The sequence below is a fragment of the Nannobrachium achirus genome (assembly GCF_963921795.1).
Source record: "Nannobrachium achirus genome assembly, chromosome: 22".
Taxonomy (NCBI): Eukaryota; Metazoa; Chordata; class Actinopteri; order Myctophiformes; family Myctophidae; genus Nannobrachium; species Nannobrachium achirus.
In genome coordinates this window covers 22,723,616-22,748,698 of record NC_137829.1, presented here as the reverse complement: position 1 = coordinate 22,748,698, position 25,083 = coordinate 22,723,616, and the positions used below count along the sequence as shown (strand labels likewise).

At 40.6% G+C, this 25,083-nt stretch overlaps 1 protein-coding gene across 1 annotated transcript; it reads right to left on the bottom strand.

The window, feature by feature from the left end:
* Nucleotides 1-246: 246 nt before the first annotated feature.
* On the bottom strand, nucleotides 247-24,685 carry LOC308307497 (sacsin-like; the record flags this gene model as incomplete). Its single annotated transcript, XM_080752763.1, has 8 exons — nucleotides 24,641-24,685; nucleotides 20,882-20,906; nucleotides 19,576-19,663; nucleotides 18,911-19,022; nucleotides 18,623-18,769; nucleotides 12,294-13,722; nucleotides 11,979-12,067; nucleotides 247-11,210 (listed from the first exon to the last, which is right to left on the bottom strand). The coding sequence occupies exons 2-8, from the start codon at nucleotides 20,899-20,901 to the stop codon at nucleotides 247-249; spliced, it is 12,849 nt and encodes a 4,282-aa protein (XP_080608889.1). The 5' UTR covers nucleotides 20,902-20,906; nucleotides 24,641-24,685.
* Nucleotides 24,686-25,083: the final 398 nt, after the last annotated feature.

The window sequence follows — 25,083 nt, the reverse complement described above, 5'->3', positions numbered from 1 at the left end:
GCATCAAATCAATATTTCAAATGTTTGTCTTTTTTTCTATTTGCACATGCATGCCATGAATTCCATAGGGATAGACAGATCACACATTTATGACATCATCAACTTGCGACAGGCATTTCCCCTATTGAGTGAAAGATTAGCTATTTCTAGAAGAAATAACATATTTAAGGTGTTAAGGCATATTTGTCATATTAGCCAGGGATCCTTTTAAACTCAACTAACACGTTAGCCTGCCACTTTGAATTCTTAATTGACATATGCCTCTATTTTGCAGAGAATATCTGATGCCAGCTCCAGTGCTCGAGTTTCATTCTCTGGTTTGAACTGCCCATTGGGAATGAGGGGAGGAGGGTGACAACTTGGATACTGAGTCTTCTTGGCATCGACTCCCAGTAACTGTAGTTCTTTTACAACCTGGGGAAATGTAATGAACTGAGCTCTGTAGCGGGATATTCTTTCCGCAAGTTGTGTAACGGAGGAGTTTTTGTTGACCTGTTGACCTGTTCTTTTGTACTCTGCAGCAATGAGAGCCTTTTCCACAGCTTGATGGACTTTGAACAGACACCACTCCGTGCTCCCACCGCCAGTGTCTTTGTGAGCGGCTGTGAGGTCACAGCGAGCCTGTCTACACCAGCGCTGAGCCTCCTCTCTGTTTGGTCTTGGGACATTGTCATGATGTGTCCAAAAGTTATAATTGAATGAATGGTAGTCTCTATTGAACCTCTCTCGACCACGTCTGTGGCGCCTGGCTTCCTGATTCCACTGCTCATAGAAGTCTCTGAAATTTGTGTTCTGCCGTGTATGAGAAGAGTTTGACGTTTTGCCTGTCATCAGCTCATCAATTCTGTTCTGCAAGTACTTGAATGCTTCAGTGGCAAGCTGTTCATAGTCTGGGTTTTTGTCCGGATGCCATTTCAGGTACATACGTTTAATGGCCTTTCCCCTGTCCTCCTCAGAAAGAGTCCAGATCTCTGCCAAACATTCATCAATTTCCTTTTTGGCTTCTTCAAGTGTTGTGGGCACCGGCCTTGTATATGAGCTACTTGAAGATGATGGTTGTGAAGTATGTGGCACGGAGTGCACTTGCCCTAATGGCTCTAGTTCCATGCAAGTTGACTGCTTCTCCTGTTTTGGCTTCTTCACTCGTTTAAACTGATATAAATCGAGGGAGCCGACTTCAATAACCTCATCTTTCCCAATCTGTATTTTGTATCTGCGTGAATATTGTCCATCAGCAGGCCCTGGCAGCTGTTTGACAATAACGGCATAAATGAACTCTGCAGCAGAGTCAGTATAGCCAACATATTCCCCTTCTTCAAAGTTATTGATGAAGCTCATATCTAGGGAATCCTTCCATTCGTCAGGGATAGCTGTCCCAGGGGTGGGTGGACAGAAAAGGCGGTTCTGAGTTTCAGCACTGTCACGAATTCCGTTCTCAGACAGTATTTTCTGAACCTCCTGCATTGAGTCACACATAAGTAGCTGTCCAAGAACTGGTAGGTGGAATGAGGGAAGGTTATTATCTAATAGAGCATTGATCTCTTTAGTCAGTGTCAGGTTGACTTTATTAATCACTTTATGAGCCATACTGTCACTGTGTTTCAAGTAGAAAATGCAACCTTGTTGTTTCTTTTCGACATTGACGTCTGTTTCAGCCTTGGTGTCATTTAGAGGTTGTTGATCAAACCAAAGCTCTGTTTCAAGGCTTTTGCAGCAGACCATCCAAATGCTGCCAAACATCTGCTGACACATGTTAGTTGCATCTTCTTGTGTAATTTTCCCCCCTGACTGCGCTCTGATGAGGCAGATAAGTCCATGTCTGAAGTGTATTGAGGAGAGATGCCTCTCAAACAATCCACTAAAATAACAGCTGGCTCCATACTCGCAAAGTGGCATGTGTGAATCCACCACCTTCTCTTCAGTATATCGAGAGAGCATTTTGGGCTGATTATCCCTTGGTAGCAACTGCAACAGTTGTTGAAGTTCATAAGTACCACATTGGTCAGTAATATTGAGGTTTTCGAGGAGGTGTATATGGTTCACCAATGCTCTTTCTAATCTGTTTGCCTGGAACACTGTGTCATTGAAATAGAGCATGTTTGAGGGGTACAACTTGCCATCTTTTGAAGGAAGGTGTAAAACCTTTGGTAGTTTAAGGACTGATTGGCTCCCTTGATTTTGAATTAGCTGAAACAGTCGCTTCACTGCATGTTTGGTAGCTATTAGCTGGTTTCCATTGAGAGTTTGTTTATCACAGGACTCAGTGTAAATTGCTTCAAGGACATTGCAATACTGCAGTGCTGTTGGCTCCTCATTAACACCAATCTTTTTGAAGAACTCTGCATAGCAGACGTCCTTCCCAGGAATTTTGTACAAATAGGGCCTGAATTCCAGTTCATTGAGGAGTCCAAGAGAGGTCTCTTCAGTTTTCACCAGTTTTGAGTCGTTTTCAACCAGCACAACAGGGAGGCCAGTCAGTGAATCGCTATCAAAATTATTTGTTTGTAGATAGGCATATGAAAGACGAAACACTTCAGCACGTGTTTTTATCAAGTCATTAGTTTGGCATGGTACTTGGCAGATGTTGCTGATGTTTGTGGTGACGAATGGGCCAGGTGGCTTTTCAAGGGCTCCATGAGTCACCATTAGCATTTTTTCCTTCTTTGACCAGTAGCCTGGTAAATCTATTATTGGCATTGAAGTCCAAATCAGATGTTGATCTCTGTTCACTTCATCACTTTCAATTAAAGATCCTCTGATTGCAACAGCAGTCCTCGCAGCTGCAAGTGGCTGATGATAGGCACACAGTTCTTTACCAGTTGCTTTAGGAAAAATGAATTTGATGTCAGCAATTTTCTCCATCAACTGCTTTTTTTGTTCCTCATTTTTGCTCTCTTGTGTCAAGGCTGTTTGCAACAGTTTTAATGACTTCCGTTTCAGCTCCTTAAGTTCAAATTGGCCCTTTGCCTCCCTTTCTATTTTGTATGCAAAATCGATTATCTCCTCCTTTGACACAACATGATTCATTCCCAGTGCTTTGAGCAGTGCTTTCACTTGTAACTGCTGGGTTTCATTGAACTCTTTCCAAAAGCTCTGAGGTACAAATTTGTCTTGAGGCAACATCAACTTGTACATCTCCACACTTTCATCAAAGTAGTAGGACGCTTTCTCAAAGTTCCCATGTGCACTCTGAATCAATTTCACATCCTTCATTGAAGAGATTATCTTGTCCTGATGCTCATTATATTTGTGATCATGTTGTACAGATAACAACATTTTGAAACAGTGAAGAATCTGTCTCTCTGTGAGCTTGTGTAGAACAGGCAAGATGAACTTCATAAAGAAGTCCAAGTCAGATAGGATTTGGATGTTCAACTCGTTAGACAGCGGCTTATTCTCAAGATTGTACTTGAGAAAAACAGTATTTCTGTGATGCTGCATGAGCAGAGCTGGGAATTCTTCTATTGAGATTAAGATCATGTTGAGGATGAATACCTGTCCAAGATTTTCAAGCGGCACTCGCTCACCATGTATGGTTTCAAATAACGGCAAGGATGTGAGCTTTCTCTGATAATCCTGTTTGTTTTTGGCCGATGATACTCCAGATTGTAAAAAACATTGAAGTTTTCTTAACTCGTTGTCAGAAAGGTGGCAAAACTCACAGTGATTGAGTTTGTAGACTTCATTTAATACAGCATTTGTGTCATTTGTATTCATGAGTTCAGGGTATAAAAGGGAACGTATCTGTGTGCCCATCTCAGAGTAGAATGACCAATTAAGTTTTGTGTAGCCAAGTTTAAAGAGAACACTTGATATGTCCCCTTCTGAGCCATAATTAATCACTCTTGGCATGTCTTTCATTGTTTGAAGAAAGGGTCTGTTGTTTAACCTTGGACACACAACAGGTATTATACAACAGTCACAGAACAGCTCCTTGACAGCACTCATTGTCATTTGTTGTTTAGTTCCCCCATCTTGTGATGTTGTTGATGTGAGTTGGCTTGTGAAGAATCTCCAAAGTTCTTTCAGCCACTTCTGTATTTCCTTATTTGGGACATGGAGGTTACAGCTTGGATCAACTGCAGAGTCTTGCAGGAACCTCTGAAGTAAAGGTTTTACATACCTCACTGACATGGGAATGGTCAGATCTTGGAGGAAGCTGCCATGTTGTAGAATCTTCTGGTGGTCCATATTAATACGATAATGTGCAAAATCTGGCTCAAACCCAGAGAACAAGCCATCATATCTTGTCATCAGCTTGGGAGAGTTATAGTTGAACACTCTTAGGACTTTATCTTTTGTGAGAAGAAGTGGAAGCCCGTTGATTGAACGACAGTTGTCTTTGTTGATATCTTTCAAGCAGAACTGTAACAGCATGGAGCATCTGATGTCATGTCTAATCAGAGTGTGTGAGATAGGTAAAGGTAAACCACTCTCAGTTTGGTTCGGGTCATTGAGTGGTTTTTCTCTAAGGAAATTCCGCACTGTTGAAGGACTGACTGCATTCAATTCAACTTCAGCAGTTTTGAAACATTCCCAAATTGCTGACATTTTTGTGGTAAAAGGCACTAACTTCATTCCAAGATCCTCTAAAATGGGATTCATATCGGTGCTATGTGGGTTTATCAAGTGAGGTGCATTAGTCAGTTCTGTCTTTCTGACAGTACACCAGTCAAAAGTAATCTCTGTAACTGGCCGATGTTCAATTTTCTTTACTGAGCTTCGTACCACTGGAATAACATCAAGTGCTTTCTCATTTATTGATCGATACACCTCTTGTACCATACCATGCCAATCTTGAGCGATGTCTTTTGAGACAGTTGGAAAAAAACACAAGTAGGAGCTATCAAGAACTGTCCATGGAAACGCATCAATTGCGGAACACACTTTCACTTTTTTAATGCAACCACGGAGGTAATGAATTAGTTCTGCATACAACGGAGCTATGACGTCTTGTTTTAAAGACTCGTTCCAATTTGTTTTCAGACTTTGGCCATCTGCTTTCCAAAGGTCCCTCCTGGAGGAATCAACTTCAAAGTTTCCATTGACATGTATTGGAAGTCCAGTTTTGCCTGGCAGAGGAAGTGAACAAAAGACTCCTCCATTTAAGTCTCCCATTGTGACTGGCTTAGGATGCAGACGTGCAGCTAGTGCTGCTTGGGGTATAATGTCTGAATGTTTCCTCTCTTTCCCAATGCTGCTTTTGAAGGAGCCAAACTGATCTGCAATTACCCATTTACTTTGTAGTTGATCATTGGTTGAAATGCTGACACCATATATTGCTTTGTATGGTGTTACTTGTTTAGCAGATTGCAGTGCCGTGCATAGATGCCTTTGAAAAGAACATCTTTCTTCATTGCTCTTCTCTGAGAGATGTTTTTCAATTGAGAAGGTTGTGCGGAGATCTTGCGAGCCTTCGTTAATTTCATGGAATTGTATTTTGCGGATGTTTTTCAGAAACAGGATCAACCCTTCAGGATCTTCAGACAGGGCTTTGGACAACTCAATCATATCCTGATCAGTCACTCCCTGGTTCGATATTTTGGAGTTGTTTGCCAAGACACCTGTTCTAAGAGGCAGTCTGAACATGGTGCCATCTCCAAGTGGAAATTTGTCTGGAAGAAATGACTTGTAGACATCATCATACATCTCCTTAAAAACCTTTGCTAGTTTGTAACCACATCCAGCAGGTTGTTTTCCTGACGCAACTTCAATGTATTTCTGATTTGGATCAGAAATGCAGAGAACTTCATCCCCAGTCATGATTGAAGGGCAATCAGTCAAATGGTAAACAGAGTTGAATCCAAGACCGTATTTTCCTGTTTTCCCTTGAATGTCATGTTTCCCACCTTCTCCTAGCTGTTGAATGCCTTTCAGATCTGCATCAGAAAACACCTTGTTGTTGTATACACATAGTGCCGGGCCCTGTAGCTGGTTCCATTTCTTCCCAAACGTTTTCTTTGTGCCATGCAGCCTTTTGTCCCAGACAAAATGGATTTCTGTTGCCTCTGCATCATCTGCATTTTGGATGAGCTCTTTCAGGATATCCTTCTTGGCTGGATACGCTGAAATTATGTTTTTAATTCGGACTGTCAGTTGCTCTTGCTGTTCAAACTGAAAAGCAAAGGGTGAGATGTTCTCCACTAAAGAGTTTTGCAGAGTTTGATGCCTGGTTGTCTCAATTCCAAAGTAACGAGCCATGACACGTGGGATATTCTCATGGCACAAAGTGACTGCTGCAGTGACTGGCATCCAGGGGCTGTCATTGAAATATAGTTTGCTTGCCGGTTGTAAAACACCATGTTCATTAGGTATGAGGCAGTCACTTAGATTTTTCTCTTTGGCTTCATACAATCCTCTGTTTAATATGGTTAGGCATATTTTGAGGTCAGATTTTGGAAGGGGGCTGGATCCATGGAGAGTATGCAGTGTCTTGAGTACAGTGAGACACTGATCAACTGTGAATTTCTTTTCAACACCCACACATTCCCACAGTGTTGTGAAGCCACGGAAGACTGTTGGAAGCACATGGAGGTATGGTTTTGCTTCAAATTCTGCATTTTCAACCACAGTTTTCACATGCTCAAACTTGTCCCCGAGAAGAATAAATGGGAAGGAATGTGCAGTCTCTGAAATGAGTTTGGAATCCCCCAAATTGTAGAGACACCGATCCAGAAACCTGTAGCATTCATAAGCTATTTTGTGAAGTGTAGACTTGGAATTGTTGAAGGATTTTGTTTCCTTAAAAGCTTCTTGCAGCTGTTGAAGTACCGTCTCAGGTCTCATGTCACAACTTTGACGAATTCCCAGAGTTTTGAGGACGGGATCAGCACTGTGCAGGTTCAGATTTGTATGATCAACCACAGGATGTATCATGCTTACAAGGTAGCGGCATTGGTCACTAAAAACATCAACAGGCTTCCAAAGTTTCACCATTTGGTCTTTTTCACTGTTTGGAGGAAATGCTGGAATAAATGCTGTATTCCTTATTCGATCCCAGTAGGGAGAGCCCTCCTCTTCATAGGAACTCCTCAGAACTTCAAGGATGCACCTCAGATGTCCATAGGCTTTGCTTTTGTCTTTGCTCCAAACACTGGTGATTCTGTCAGCTCTGTCTAAGATATCTTCCATTGGGAGTTGGTCATTAAGCATTCCCAATTCTAGGAGCCGCTGAATTCTTTTGGGGGAACAAAAGTCACTTTCAGTCCCTCCAAGCAAGCGTCCTTCGTTATTATCAAACAGGCAGGCTACTTTCCCTGATGGATTCACAAGCTTCCTGATATACTGGAGTTGTCCACTCTGTGTGGGAATGCATGGAAAACACTTAAGTAGATTGTCAATTGGCCCACTGTTGAGGTCAATAGCATGCAGTACAAGAGCATTTCTACTCTCAGGGTCCATGGTACTCAGGTTGCTAAACACCACTTCATTGTAAAACTTTTCCCAGTTCCACATTCTGCTCTGTAGAGCCTTTTCCAAGCCTGCATGTCTGAAGCTTTTTCTCACCCACAGTGGAAGAGGAACCACATGGTTAGGTGCCTTTACATACCTCTGACACACTTTCATTGCAAGCCCGCCAATCTGTTTGTCCTCTTCGATGCTTTGGTGTAAAAATATAGCCTTGTCGATTGAGCACCAATGTTTACCATCATTGAAGAGCTCAATGGGTTTGCTGGAGTACTGGATGATAGCAGAGTAAAAGGCATCTACCAGAGGCTTGAACGTTTCACTCACTTTCTCCATGTCAGGCCAAAAGGTGTGATAACAGTAACTTTCCAGCTCCTCTTTTTCAGCCATACTCTTCAGGGTTAAAAGTACTGTGATATATGCCGTGGCTGTAGGATCCTTAAGAAGAGCTTGGTTCCAGTCATGTTTTACTCCAGTCCCCCATAAACCTTTGCGATTTGAAGTCACAGCAAATGCTCCATTTATATTCACTGGAAGTCCAGTGTGAATGGAAAGAGGGAGGAAGCAAAATGCCTGTCCAACTAGATCAGTCTGTGATGTGACCCATTTCTTGGTTTTTGGGTCATTGTGCAAGGGTACTGCGATTCCCCCGACAGGCAAAGAGAATTTGGCTTTCTTGTCGTCTTTAAGGGCCAATTGTAAGGACTGCTCTGTCCCGAAGCAATTGTACAGAAGCCAAGACTGGACATTAGAGCCATTGCGAGTTTGCGTTATTTCGGAAATGCTGACTGTGCAGCAGTCAATTACTTCTTTACATTTTTCATCAAGTTTCATCAGTTTTGTCTCAGCTTCACGCTGTTTTAATGTATGGATTCCATCTGGAATTGCCATGTTTTTCAATACTTGTTTTGAAACTGTGAAAATGGTTTTGATATGGTCATCTGTTGGAGGAGTTGGAGCATTGTCTGCAATGTTTTGTAGAGATATGGTGCTGATGTTCTTCAGAAACAGCAGGTGAGTTTGTGAGTTGTTAGCTAAGTGCTGCTGGAAGGTGACAATATTGTGTTTGTCATACACCTTTGTACAGATTTCAGATGTGTGAGCCTCCTCACGTGTCCGGAAAGGTAATTTGATCAGAGTACCTGGATAGAGAGTAGGAGTATTTGCTTTGGAGAAATTGCAATCAAAAATGCATTCATATGGTCTGAATTGACCAGAAAACCAATGCAAGAGTCGCTGTTTAGAGAGGTCCAGCTTGATTCCAGGATTTGTTTTGCTTCTGATATGTTTCTTCAGGTGGTTGACATTTGGATCAAGCATGAGAAGATGGTTGCCACTAAGGATGGAGGGGACGTCCGTCACGTGATATACAGTGTTAAATCCAAGTCCAAACTTCCCAATTTTCTCAACCATGTTGGCCTTTGAGGCAGCTCCTACCCTGACAATGTTTCCCCAGTCACCTTCTGAGAATAGCTCATTATTGTATGCCCAAAGACATGGTCCTTGGCAAAGAGACATGCCAGGGTCAATCAGACTTTCAGGAGGGGCATTATGCACTCTGAAATCCACCATGAATTTGCAGTCTTTTGCACGAGCATCCTCAGCATTTTGTATAAGCTCTTTGAAAATGTCATTTTCTTCATCATATTCATTGAGAATGTTCTTAATCCTTGTGGTTATGGGTTCATGCTGCCCACATTGTTCTATTCCAACTTGTTCTGGACTGAGGATCCGGGTGCTCAGAAGTGGAACCTTCAGCCATTCCGCAATTGCTTTTGGTATCTGCTCATGGATCACATAGAATTCTTCTTCATCCTTGTTAAGTGCCTCCAATCCCTCTCTGCTTATGTCACAGAAGACTGTTGTTGACAGTGGTTTGAGGGTACATCGGTTAGCCTCTGCCCCAACGGGCACCGGGATATCACCACTAACACACTTCTTCTCTCTCCATGCCCAGTTAAGAATAGATATTGAGACATTCAGCTCAGATGCACTTGCAAACTTATCTTTCCTACCATCAATGCTTTGCTGGATATCATTAAGTATACGCATTATTTCCTCATCTGTAAGGCATGGCCTTAGTCCAAACTTGCTCAACAATCTCTCATATGGTAGAAATTCTTCTGGCACCTTCTTAATGTAAGAGCTCAGATTTAGACTAGATGGGTAGTCAAGAACAAGATCCTGAGGGGAAACAAACTGATTGTGGGTCCATAGCCAACATTCATCATATGTCATCACTTTCTGGAATGCAGAAATGTGATCTTGCATGTGTTTGTAAATGCTGTGCACTTTCCTCTTGAAGTTGGTATCTGTGTCAGGAGTCTTCATTGTCTGTGTCATGGATCTCAATGCTGACAAATTAGCTTTCACCTTCGCAGGAGGAGGTACGCATTTGAGACCAAGTTTGGTTCCAACATTCTCACAGAGCTCTCCTGTCAGAGGCATTACATGACCAACAATGTCCTCATACATTGAATGCCTCACTTCATTTGGGCAGAAGAGGCCTTTTCCTTTGCCCTTACTTAATGTATTCTCATCACCTGGTTTAACACATGGGATCCATTTTAACACAGAGAGACGCTGAAGCTGCTCTTTTGAGAAACTGGCCAACAAATCATTGGTATTCAGCAGTTTTAAAAGCGTCTCAGACTTTTGAACAGCCTCCTTTTCAGAGTGTGAATGCAATTTTTCAATCTGTGTTGCAGCTTGCAACAAGAGGTTTGGAGTGACATCAGTCGTTTTAGTCAGCAATCCAAGATCTTTTAAGCTCCCAAGCATCTGTGGGTTCTGTGTATAAACAGATGGAGGAAAGAAATCTGATCCAAAAAGAACTTTGAATTCTTTAATTCTTGGATCAAAGAAGCTTGAGGTACTTTTCAGCTCTCCGTTCATTTCAATGAAGTTCAACACTCTCAATCGCTTTTTCAAAGCATCATTCTGAGAGAAAAGGATGTTGCCATGTTTTAGAATCCAAGTCATGATTTTCATTACATTTTCTTTGCCAAAATTCCTCCTTTCAATTCCATCAATTAGGAGGCCAGCTGCTTCAGCTGTATCCAAAAGTACAATGTAAAGAAGTCGAAGTAGTCTGCGATCAGCCTCCGTAGCACACTGTACAACTGTATCAGGCATAGGGAGTTCAGTTGGTATTTTTGGACTTGAACTTAAAAGTAAGGCTTTCTTTGACTGGACAGCAACACATGTTCCATCCATGGTTTGGAAAAGAGGCAACTTTGACAGGACATTTTTCTCAGTCTCTGAAAGAGAATCCAAACCGGAGAGATAATCTTTAAGTTCTTCCCTTTCTCTGTGAGAGAGGTTCTTGATTTCATTGATGACATGCTGACAATCTAAGTTCACAAACAGTCTCATGACACTCCTTGGAGATGGGTTCAACACATAAGTGTCAAGGTCCTCGTGCTTCAGCCAGTCATTGTCCTCCACAACTGTTCCGCCAACCTTTTTCACAATTTGAACAATTTGGTCTGGCAAGCTGGTTTGTTTGGTCTTTTGGAAAATTAGGGTTGAGTTCTTTTGTAATCTTGCGAGTTGTACAGAATTCTTGACATCATCTATGTGTTTGATGGGAATTAATGGCATGCCATTGAAATGGCTTAGATCTCTGAAGTGAGCATTGAGAAACTTCCAGAATTCTTGGAACCACCCTGAGGGTGGATGCTCGCTATTGCCAAACTCCCAGGTAACATGCTTTGCCATTGTCTGTTTCCAATCCTTTGGCAAATACCTCTTTGCATATTCAGCCACATCACTTGCATTGATGTTGAATATCTTGAACAAACCTGGAATGAATGAATGAATGAATGAATCAATTGGTCAATTAGTGAGAGTGTGTGTGTGTGTGTGTGTGTGTGTGTGTGTGTGTGTGTGTGTGTGTGTGTGTGTGTGTGTGTGTGTGTGTGTGTGTGTGTGTGTGTGTGTGTGTGCGTGTGTGCGTGCGTGCGTGCGTGCGTGCGTGTACGGTATGTATGTGTGTTTTAGTTTTTCAACTATAATTATATTTAGGCCAGTCAATCTAAGCTAAAAAAGGGCCTGACCCAAAAGAAATTGCAATAGTAATCATTCAGTTTTTTTTTATGATCCTTAGGGTCATACAAAAAACACGTTAAAGGGTTCCCATTATATTCTTAGTGGATCAAGATAAATTCAGGTCAAGTTTGGGTCCCTTCACTTACTATACAGGAAACATTCCTCTGGCTAAAAACAGACCCACAAAACTATGGTTTAGTGATCATTACTTTTCTTGGTGCATCTCAGTTTTGTGTGGTACATTTTTTTGTACTACTTAGACCCCTCACATGCTACTTAAAGATGTGTTTATGTCTTTTTTAAGTGAAGGGACCCAAACTTGAACCCCCTAATTCACCTTGATCCACTAAGAATATAATGGAAAACCTTTAACATGTTTTTTGGATGACCATAAGGATTATAAAAAACCTTGAACCATTACTATTACAATTTCTTTTGGGTCAAACCTCAGATTGACTGGCCTAATTGTACAGTAATGGAATAATTATTATATCATTGCATTGTACAAAATACTTTCTTACGTTTTGTAGCTAGGTCTTTCAGGTGGGCTAGGCAAGGTGTACTCAGATCACTTGGAATGAAGAGATTTTTGCAGCCTGGCAGCAGGACTCTGTTGTGTAGAGCAAAAGACTTAATGAGAACAATGACAATACAAAGTGCTCTAATAGAGCTGGGAATGATATGCTGTATTATATTGCACTTTCAATTAATTCAGCAAGTAAAGTATGTGTAGTTTATAGTCTATATAGCAATACACCATGATTGTTTAATAATAATAACAATAACAATAATAAGAATAAGGGTAATAATAAGGGTAACAATAATACTGCACTTACCTTTGGAATTCATTGCTATCAATGAAAGCAATGTCCTCTTCTTTATCTGAGAAAGATCTGAATGTCCCATCACTGAGTGGAAGGAGCTGAAGGCCCTGAAGTTCTCTGTACTGTCCATCACTCAAAATGTATTCCAGAAGCAAGAGCTTGTCCTCTTTGGAGATTTGATGCAAACTATTTCTGCGGAGAACTGACCGTAGGAATGAAGGTGTCACATGCCTCAAGGGAATATGGTGTGGATTGGCATCCTTGATAGCTCTTGCAACACTGTCTGGTAATGTGACAAGATTTTCTCCGTAAGAAACCAGGATCCTCTTAATGGCGGTCACTATTTCAGTGCTGGTTGAATGATTGCAGGGAAGCAAAGCTTCTGAAAGAGTGACAAACCTTTCATCTGCTGCAAGAGAGAGAACAGCTACATTCTGCCTAAATAGGCGCTGAAGGACATCCAGTGCAATTTCGTGCCATTTGTCTTTGTGCTGCATCTGGCCGACGTCGGGCCAAAGATCATATACAGAGGACGCAGGGAGTTCCTTGTCTTCAGATAGTTTGACTGCATCTTGGAGGATCCTGAGGTATGCATGTGGGAGAACATCTTTTACCAGCAATTCATTCCACTGAGCAGCTTCATCATACTTCTGGTCTTCCTCCTGCCACTTGATATGTCTTCTGTTGTCTGTGAGGCCAAAGCATGCGTTCACATAAACTGGGAGTCCAGTCTTGTTGGCTTCGTTGTTAGGTAGGGGCAGAAAGCAGCTCAGCCTACTGTCAGTAGAGGGGCCCTGCTGCCCACAAAGAAATGCCAAGTCAACTTGAGGACGAAAGCACAACTTTTTTGCTAATGTATCAAGCTTTGCTATGTGACCTTCTTTCATGCAACAAGATGTGATGAGCCACTTCTTTGTCTCTTTGCGGTCTTCTGAAGAAAAGCTTATGGATTTGAAGCTTGTTGAGCCCTGGATGGCTAAATCATCTGACTCCAAAACAACATCTGTGGCGTGCGAGCAGGTGACTTGAACTTTGATGTTAACAGAGTTGTCTGGCTTGACATGGATCAAGGACACAGATGTAACATTTCTCAGAAAGAGTGGGCTCAAGTCTGCATCTGAAAGGAAGCTGTCAAAAAGCTGAGCGACTCTGTTGGTGTCGTACACATTATCAGAAATCTCTGATGCTTCATTGCGCAAAGGGAATCTGAAAAGTGTCCCATTAAAGTGCTGGTCTCCTGTGACAATGTTTTCCCATGTCTGCTTGCTAACAAGAGGAATGATGTCTTGAAGGGGGTGGAATTGGTCACGTAAGGTCATTAATGTTTCCTGGTCTTCTGTATCAGACAAAGACCATCGAATGCCTCCACTTTCTTTTCCAAGTAGCTTCTCTTGGGGGTCTAGCAAGCCGATGTGTCCTGCACTGAAAATACATGGTACATCTGGAAAGTGGAAACACATAAATAAGGTATGCTAAGTTATTTTGATATTGCATTGTTTTAGCTGAATGTTGCAATAAATGTATTCATCACAATATTTACCTATACACACATTTTGTCTTTGATTGATTTAATAACCTTAACATTTTAAGCATTTAAAAAGAAACTTGCAGATGTATGAACTGCAACATTATAGGAGCTATACATATAACTATAAATATATATATATATATATATATATATATATATATATTTAATTGTTTAATTTAACCTGAATAATTGAACTCCTTTACAGCGCATCAGCTCCTACTGTACTGTATGTCTTTGATCATTTTCTTCACTTCAATACTGAGTCATGGACTTCACCATTTGGATCATGTGAATGGGCCAACTCTCTCTTATATCACCAAAGCCGTTCTGCATTGACATAACTCAAATCCAATCATGGATATTATTTACTTTCGGACAATGTTATGGCTGACAAGTTAGCAAAGTTACCAAAGTAACTAATCAAACACACATTTGCTAACTTAAGCTATAAAAGCCAACTTTAACACTATGTTAAATTCTATTGGCAAATCTTATTTTTTTAATCTCCAGGTAATATTTGTGGATAACAAGTTTGATACATAGTGGTGATGTCATGATGATTTGGTCTACAAGAACAGAATTTGAATTACACATACTGAGTTTGAATTGTGAAAACGAAATACAGTTAAGAGCAAATTAATTTAACTTCATAATATTACATTCAGTTAAAAAATGTATGTCTTTAATATTGGCATGTAAATGAGTGGTTAAAGTTGATTTGATTGTTGCATAGGAAAATTTACAGGACATTACAGTTCACTGATACAAGATCAAATAAAAGGATAAAGACCACAAGAAAGTGAGTTGCCTCCTGTAAGTGATTTTTCAGAGAGGTTTTAAAGGAGTGTAGGGATTTACACTCCTTTAAGGCCGTCAGGCATTCCACATTTTTGCGGCACAGCAGGAACGAATTTAACTTTTTTGAGCGGTGGTCACACCGTCTCCATAGCATGGCCGTGTGTGTATCCGTGTATGTGTGTCTGTCTGTCTGTATGTAGCCTGATGTGTATGTAGCCTGAGTACCCCTGGGTGACCAGAGACGGTGCTGTTGAGTCTAGCCTGAGCATCAACTGATATACACACACACACACACACACACACACACACACACATACACACGGGCGCACACACACACGCGTGCATGTCACACATACGCACGTGCGTGCACACACACACGCGCGCGTGCGCAGTCTGTGCACACACCCTACACACACACACACACACACACACACACACACACACCTGGGTGAGCAACACACACACACACACACACACACACACACACACACACACACACACACACACACACACACACAAAGCCCTCATACACACACGCATGCACGCACACACACGCCAGGGGATGTGACGATATTGTTACCTCACGATACGATATCTGTCACGATATTAGGCTCAATATCAACAATAATATCACAATATTCTATATATTACGATATTCGATATATTGCAAGAATTTTCATCCACGATATATCACGATATCTGTAACTGAAAATGATAACCCTAACCCTAACCATAAAAGGCACAAATTTTTTATTCCATAGTCTTATAAGATTATTTTATAAATTGGCTAATAAGTAGATGAATCTTGCCTCCTCAAACAGTAAACAAACACTGCAACTTTGTAACCTGCCCACAATTTGTCTGTCCACAACATTGGGTAGGCCTACTAACTATAAATCTATCCATAACTAAAAAGCATCTGGTGAAAATGTAATTGACAAGAAACATAAAATAACATTGACACATGTAAAAAATGTGCATGCGCATAGTGCTTCCTCTTAACAGCAAAACACTGACTGGAACCTTTAAAATAACCTCTCTAAAATAGGCTATATTGTGCAAATTACATTTACAGGTGGAAAAATAATGTCTTAACAGTGACAGTGCTTAGCAATTTGTATCACCAATTTGTTTTATGTTCTTATTGCTTTGATAATACAATAAAATACAATGAAATTAAATCCATATCAGTGGTGAGGATGTATGAATAAATACAATAAAATGAGGGAGATCGAGCAACCGGCAAAGGGGGAACACGCACATAATAACTCCCTTCCAGAGTTTAATAAACAGGTGTTTCAATGAAACACCTGCGTGTGTGTGCGTGCGTGTGTGTGTGTGTGTGTGTGTGTGTGTGTGTGTGTGTGTGTGTGTGTGTGTGTGTGTGTGTGTGTGTGTGTGTGTGTGTGTGTGTGTGTGTGACTTCTAGGGGTACCACAATACTGAACCGAACTGGTATACCGAACCGAATGGCCCTGTACCGAACCGAACAGCCCATACCGAATGAAACGAATTTCTTTATTTTTTTGGGGTGTGGCCACATATAACAGAATTTTAACTCTTTCTGTACACTTTTTTGGAGAAAATCTTCCTCCTAGTATAATCATAATAACTGATTATCATGTTTTAGGGCGGAAACAAACGATTGCACCCCATCTTTAAAATCAACTGAACATTTTGGATTCTTTATTTTTTCATTTTAAATTTTTACTGTACCGAAACCATGAGCCAAAAACCGAGATACGAACCGAACCGTGGGCTGACTGAACCGTGGCACCCCAGTGACTTCCATTCATATTAATGTGGGTGTGTAAGCGTGCGTTTGTGTAACAGCATGTGTAGGCCTACAGTATGTGTGTATGCGATGTATTCTCCTCCACTCGTATTCTCCTCCACTCCTCTCCCCTCTCTGATGGTCAGAGAGAACAGCTGACAATCTTCTCTCTTCCTCACTGTGCAAAATCCTGCCAATTTACTCTCATTTATCTCACTAGCGCCCACACTACAAACAGACAGTGCAGGCGGCTGGCGGTATTGCACCTATGTTAACTGCATTCTATGTTAACCCTTTCCAAGCCACGGGGAGCCCCTTAATATTAAAACCGTACGATATCGGACTTCCTAGGGGGGGAGGGGCAGCCAATCGTCTTTTCCCGTACTTTCCCGTATTTACCGAAATAAATGATTTTCATCCGAAAATCGGCGATCGTCTAACCTTCCCTAGTCACCACTCGTGCATTGATAGCTCATGGCTGGTCTGACATGAAGCAGAAGTGATGTCATGGCCCTTTCCTTCTCCAAGGCACCTTCCCCCATTCGGTTACTGTCTGTACACGAGTGCTTCTACTGCAGCCGTGCTGGTGGCTATGCTAGCGATACTTTTCAGTTCTACTCTTGAGTCACACGTGGATTATTTGAGGGGACATTTACGTGAACGGATCGCGCACGCGAAACGCACGGGGACATGATGCGTCAGCCGAATCTCCCACTCTAAGCCAATGCAGATTGAGAATTTCACTGGGAACTGGGGTGAGTAAAACAACGGGGGATCGCGGAATGGTAATGGGGGATGAAGACCACGTGATATAGCGCTGGATGTCTGGTAAAATGAATGCGGTTCAGATCATAATATAATAATATAAATTTCACGGCTAATCTACCAACAACCATTCTATTTCGGACGGCAAAGTGTTAACTGGGAAATTTGCCGGCAATATTATCGATAATTATCGCGGGAGGTAATATCGCCATATCGATATTTCAGCACAAGCCTAACACATAGCATGCACGCACGCACGCACGTGCGCGCGCGCACGCACGCACGCACGCACGCACACACACACACACACACACACACACACACACACACACACACACACACACACACACACACACACACACACACACACACACACACAGTTGAGCAACCCCTGCTCCACTCACCCAGCGGTGCACAGCCTCCACCGCTCAGTTCACACAGGTGTGATTTTTATTGTGTACGAATATTAACAGTACTGATGCCATATAGTTTGAAGGCTGTCATCCAAATTTGCCATGGGTGATACCCTCAGGGATGATACTATACACTTTCATATACTTGTGCAACAGAAATTCAATCAATCAATCACCAAACTCATCTACTTTTACAAGAAATGGCAGTTCTGCCCAGCTCAGCTCTCTTCGGGCAACTGCAACGCAATTCACAGATGTTTTAGGAATTAGAAATTAATTTTTAACAGAATAAATAGTTTGTTTTACTCTTCATCATTCTGCAGATGTGCTGGTGATTTAAGTGATGTTTTCTTGTATTCTATTTTAAGTATTCCACAGGTCCTTCTTTTATTTATTTTTTATTTATATATTTTATTATTATTGTTTGGCTTTATATCAGCATCTTTATAGATCGGCTTTATATCGGCCTTTTTGTCAGCACTATCATCAGTGTTGTGTATATTAATTATGTTTCTGTTTGGTTTTAGTTTTTAATCATTGCTAATATTTTGGATTCATATTAATTAATTAATGGGGGTAGATCATATCACCCCCTAGGGGTCCTCGAACCCCTTTTGAGTGTTAAAGGCCCAGTTCACCTCTGGGTCCACCAGATCTTATTTTATTTTTGTTTGGGACACGATCAACACAATCCAGAGTTATTTTTTTAGTTCAATCTGTGTTTTGAGATATTTTAGATGCATTTTGCATCATATGATACAAAATGCATCACTAGTCATGCTGAAATACTAAAATATCTCAAAACACAGATTGAACACAAAAAATAACTCAGGATTGTGTTGATTGTGTCCCAAACAACAATAAAATAAGATCTGGTGGACCCAGAGGTGAACTGGGCCTTTAAGTAACAGAGGTCTATCCATCTCTTCAGCTGTTTAATGAACAGAAAATAACACCTTTTCAGGTTCAGCTTAAAATTGTGTTCCGAGTTTCAATTTAGTCTGCTCTGTTTTGTAGGGCCATTTACTTCTACAACAGATGTACTCAGAGAATCATTGTTTACCTGTTATGTGATAAACAGAGTTGAAGCCGATCCCAAACCTCCCAACTTTGTTTGGATCGTCGCGCTTGACACTCCTTCCTGTATTCTGAATGCCTTCCCAGTCTTCATCGGCGAATGCAGCATTGTTGTAGGCATAGAGAGCAGGGCCTTCAAAAATATTTTGTCAGTTAATTATCACATAGGGTTTATTTCTTTGTTTCTCAAAACTGGTTTAGCTGATATGTTTTGGATAACTGACAAATCAGATCAGTTTGACAATAAAAAGAACTCTCAGAAAGCCACACATACCTTGGTATTTCCCCAGGTCATCAGTCCAAAGGGTCTCTGTACCGTAGCTCCTCTCATCATGGATGAAAATAACTTCAGATGCTTCAGCATCATCAGCATTTTGGATCAGCTCCTGTTCAGACCATTGCAAATTACATGATGTACCATTGGGTGACCATTCACAGAAAAACACTGATACTTGGTACTACAAAACTGACATGACTAAGGCCCATTCCCACAGATTAAAAAAATCTTTTTCTCCAGATAAATAAAATCTCTTTCTCCATTCAAGTGGATGGTAAGATACAGATAAAAAGAATATCTGTCACAGATATATATATATATATATATATATATATATATATATATATATATATATATATATATATATATATATATATATATTTTATCTGTGACAGATGTTTTCTTTTATCTGTATCTTACCATCCACTTGAATGGAAGATGAGATTTTTTTATCTGGAGAAAGAGATTTCTTTTATCTGTTATCTGGCCCAGTGGGAATGAAACTTACATACTGTAGTGATACGGTATGTCATGTTTTGCTAGGTGGTTACTAAGCTAGACTAATAATATTTATAACAAAATAAATGACATCAAAAACATGCAAAATTACATTAACTGGCAGAATAGTAATACAGTTGTAGCAGAATGTGCACTGGTCACACCTTCAAAATTTGTCCACCATCAGGATATCTGCGTAGAATATCTTTCAGGTAGTCAATGAATGGAGGAGCTGTTGCACCAAATGAATTTCTAAACAGAAAAACATGATAAGGCATTACACATTACAATGAAAACAATACTCTATCTGTCAGAACATTCCATTGAGCTTCATTTAAATTATCACATTTCTATAGGGGCTTCAATGACAGACATACTGTACAGACATTAGCATTCAAAAGTTTGAAATCTCCCAGCAATGTTTTTGATAGAAATGTATACTTTTATTCACCATAATTGACATTATATAGACAAGATATGTTGCAATGTTGCAAATTGATATAAAATATACTAATAATATATATGATTAAAAAACATAAATGACTGATGATTGCGATGCAATGCAAGTGCGGTCTAGCCAATACCAACTCAGAAATCCTGAATCGCTGCCCTCCACACACTCCTCTCTCCCCACTCTCCTATCTAGCATAAGGGTCATCAGTGTTTTTAGCTAGCTGTCACGCCACAGTGCATGCACGTAGTTGGTGCGCTTCTTGCCTTTTCTGGCTTTGGGATTATATACAGTAGGAGGAAGTGTGTCTGATGAATACACACAAATGTCAGAGTAGATGTGAAAAATATCCCATAAGTGTTTTAATGTGAAATACTCATTTAAACATTAAATGGGAATAGGGAATTTGTTGACTTTTTAGGCTAATTATAGAGACATGCCCAAAGTTTTTCGAAGTCCTAAACAAAAACTACCCCTAAGCCTCAGCCCGCAAGTTTCAGCACCAAAATTGAAACACAAAAATGTAATAATCACAGACAATATTAAACTGGAATATGAATGTATCACACCATTTAAAAAAAGGAATCATATCTGGCAGGAGTAAAAAAAAGTTTCTGTGCACTGTTTATTTAGCAAAAAATTAAATAAAAAGCAAATGTTTTGTTTGTTTAGTGCGTTGGGTCAGACCATATTATTTCTAGAGGCCTGTCCATACTTTGACCAAAACCGAACTTTTCGGTCAAAAGTTCCGGTTCGACTAGTAAATCACTTCACTCGATTAGCCCTAACCCTAACCCTAACCCTCGATTTCTGAAAACCATTACACCGAATTAGAGTTCGTAAATCGCAAATCACCAAATATTTCGGAGATACTATGGACAGGCCTTTATAGTTCCATTTCTGAGAGACTTGCAAAGTTTGTCAGATGATGCTTAGATGCTTCCTTCATACATTATGTGCCACTGAAATTAATTTAAAGGTGATGCTTCAGAATAGCAAGATAAAGGAACACTACTCACCGAGTTTTCTTTCTGTTCATCCTTCCTGGATAGGATCATGTAAGAGAAAAAACAAATCAACTGATTATAAAGAACCAAGTTTATTATATTTCTTTGTATGAGATTTCATCTCAGCCTTGTTATTCTTTTATCAACTTAAACAGTAAGTTTAATGAAGTTGAATAATAGTCACACAGAAATAGACCATTTGGTAATCCTTAAAATACAGAAACTGATTCAATTACAATCATCATCATCTGACAGATGCTCCTGAAGGGAGAGAGTAGAGTTGGACCCAAAAGCAGGATGTGGCAGGCAATGTTCAAACTCAAAAAGGTAATTGAGGTTCCAACAATAGGCAAACATACCGGTAGTCATGTCTAATTTCAGACTTTACGTTAACCTTGTAAACCAGCCTACATTTCATTTGCAAATGGAAATTGATTTCCGGGAGAGGCTGGTTCACCAAGCTAACTTTACGTAGCCTCACAGCCAAACACTAAATAACAGGTTTTACAGAAGGCTCTCTGCCCCTAACACAAAACCGACACTGTTTTGCATACAGGTTACAGGTACTCACACCATAACATATTACTTTTACAGACAAACACACTGAAACAGAGAGGTATAGAATATAGAAGACCTATGGTAACTAACTAGAGGCAGGTGAACTCAAATGACATTCACATGGGTGTGCAGACAAATTAAGGAAGAGACATGTTCTGCACCAAGTGTATGCCATTGACGCAATAGGGAAGTAAACTGGAGGAGGAAGTTTGATGGAATATGCATTGAAGTCAATGAGAGCCAGCTGGACCAGTTCTCTCTCTCTCACACACACACACACACACACACACACACACACACACACACACACACACACACACACACACACACACACACACACACACACACACACACACACACACATATATATATATATATATATATGAGAAAGAGATAGGGGGAGTGTATTTGAAAAATATTGTCTGGGTTAGTTCTAGGTAGTATAGGAGTAATTGCAGATATATTGAGCAATCCCTGACCTCTTGTTTTGAACTCATGTGCAGCTAGGGTGACCAGATCCAAACTGTTCATTTGAGGGACAGAAGTACTGTTTGTGTGGGACAATGTGGGACAGGCGGGCAGGGGGGTTAATAGCAACTTAGGCTACTTAAGTTGCTATTCAATGCTTTGAGGTCATTTGATACTGCCTATCGTTTTGTTAGTAACCTGCTGTAGCCTAGGGGATATTTCTCATGTTATTTTAAAAGGCTTAACAAAACATCTTGGAGGAAAAGAGACAATGAGAGAGATTTACAATGGAAAGCCAATTATTAGGAGGATATCTTAGTACCCTAATGTATTCAAATGCTGCTAGAGCAATGCTGTTCGTGTCCAGTGTGGTCCAGTCTAGCTTGGTCACCTATCAACACCTGTGCATTGATTATTACCGGAGCCTGGCAGTCACAATGTGGGACAGGGTCTCAATTTGTGGGACGCCTGAAAAGTCATGGAAATGAGGGACTGTCCCACGCAAAGGGGGACATCTGGTCACCCTATGTGCAGCTGCTGACCAGTCAGGGACTCAGAGTAGCCTACCTTGTCCCAAAATATCATTGATTATAGTGATGTTAATTTGTAGAAAAACAACAACAATGCATAGTCAACATAACAGTGTAATGTGGGGGCATATTACCTCATATTACATTCCACTCCATGCATCATACACTAAGCAACTGACCAGACCAGAAGAACCACGTGACAGAGCACTTTAAGAATGACTTCACACATTTTCATCTTCATATAATTGGTCCTAATGTTCATGATAAATGGTACAATTCATTATCGATGATGTCACTGGTAGGCGCGTTTCTGAACTGTCCACAGCCATCCTCTGAGATGGAGACTTGGACAGGGTTGACACAAATGTAACCATAATATAATTATCATAAGTAAGGACCAGTTGAAGATAAAGATATGTTGAAAATGGGTTACAAGTCGTCCTTTAACTGGCAGGACTAGGGTTGCCACCTTTCAGAAATTGAAATAAGGAACACCTCTTCCGGGCACGCGGTGCGTGCGTTCTGTGCGTTCCGTGCGCGTGGCACAGCCGCCGGCCGGCGAAGAAATGCAGTCCCAAACCCATGAAATGCATAGAATAGTTATAACTATAACACACAACATGATATAACCTATATTGTATTTTTGCTATGTTTGATTTGTTCTTTTCTTATTTAAATAAAAAATGAGAACTTCCCCATAGGGGTGCTGTAACACCTGCAGCATCCCTAGTTCCCATGCTGTTCCCATGCTCCTGCACAGTGACCACTGTGCCAAAAAATCACATTCACTTTGTCTTTCAGCAGTGTGCTGTGGAGATGCGTGGAAGCAAAGAAAGTCATCACAGTTTGATTTGATCATTGCTTTAGTCAATTATGAAGGGATTTTAAAAATTAAAACGTCTCCATGTTGCTTGGGAAGACTACTTCGCAGAGAAACCGTGGCCTTTGCGATTCGCTAATCGCGGGATTTCACACCGCGATTTCGGTTTGAAAACGATTAACCATGGAGCACTAATTCTTTTCTGCTTTTAAAGCGTGCGGCGTGCATCTGCCTGGTGGAAGGAGGAAGTTCAGTGATCACTGCACTGTAACTAGGTAACGGTGATTGACAGCGACATGCAGCGCATTATGCAGACAGGGGCCGGGCAGCCCGGGCAGAGAGGAGAGGAGAGGACGAGGCAGAGCGCAGAGCGCATTGACTGCGAGCCTCTCTCTCCTTTTGCTGTCTTTTCCTGTGTTTTATTTCATTCATTATTGTTAAATGCTGTGTTGAGGTTTGTGTGACAGGCCTTTATGGGGCATTTGGTTAAATACGGAACAAACCGCGTTCCGTATTGGTTCAATACGGAACGCATCTTTTAATTGTCCAATACGGAACGATTCCGTATTATACGGTACGGGTGGCAACCTCAGGACCAATCTCAGACTTTTATATAGGCCTATAGATAGATAGATAGATAGATAGATAGATAGATAGATAGATAGATAGATAGATAGATAGATAGATAGATCGATCGATCGATAGATAGACTTTCTTAACTTGCTTCAGTTCGCCGATAAAGCAGCCTAATATTGAGATTTGTGGAGATGATTATGAAAAATCACATGCATACAGGACACCCTTAATTCCGTTCTGCCTTCACACCCACCACGCACGCAATCGCGTGAAGGGATTCGCAATCGCATTATGGGATTTCGGAAAATAGGCCTACCTCAAGTCATAAAGTTTAATAAAAAATAAAAAAAAATATCCATAAACAGAAAATAAATGTTGAGTTCGGGATACCAATTTCATCCAATCGGGAGATGTATCTGCTTCTTTGTCCCCCATCACTTCCAAGTTCCACTCCTGATTGGGTGATTTTTTTTATCCCGACCTGAATTTGTATTTTTTGTTTAAAGCTTAAGAAACTGGGAGAAACGTTACTGAACAATAGCCTACAGCAAATTAGGTGTAGGCTAGTCTACTTAAAAAAAAGAAGGAAAAAAATCATAAATGTATCTGCATCACGTTGATAAGAAAGTATTATAAAAGTCAAATGGCCTACTCTCCATCCCAACCACACCCCACATTATGAGATGAAAGTTACTTTAATAGGTTGCGTTTGTATTTTATTCTATTCCCATCAAATGTCCTTTCCTTTATGTCAAACCTGATGATAACAAAGATAATCATAATTCATAAATTATCCAATCAAATAATTAGGCTACTAACCTCAGTCATGGTCTTATGAGAAGTCAGGTTGCAGTCAGATCGCTCTCTGTCAGAATGGCACTATAGCGTAGTGGCGTTGGAATCTGTTCTTTTATAGGTCTGGCTGTTTTTTTCTTTGATCTGGGCAGAGAAATGCCAACTCAGTATCGTTTCACCATTTCCTCAGTGCGAAACTCAACATCAAGAAACGAAACTGAACACATTTCCTGGTATGTAAGAAGACAATGAAACGAAACTTATAGTAATAAGCTGATTCATTGTGGTTAATGATGACTATTAAAAGTATAGGCCTAACTAACCTGTTCTGTTTTCCCTAATGTGGACCATCAAACATATAATTTTCCGAATGTCTGTCTGAGTGAGTGAGTGAGTGAGTGAGTGAGTGTCTGTCTGTCACAGCGTTTCTCCTCAGTGGCTGGAGCAATTGATCTGAAATCGCATCA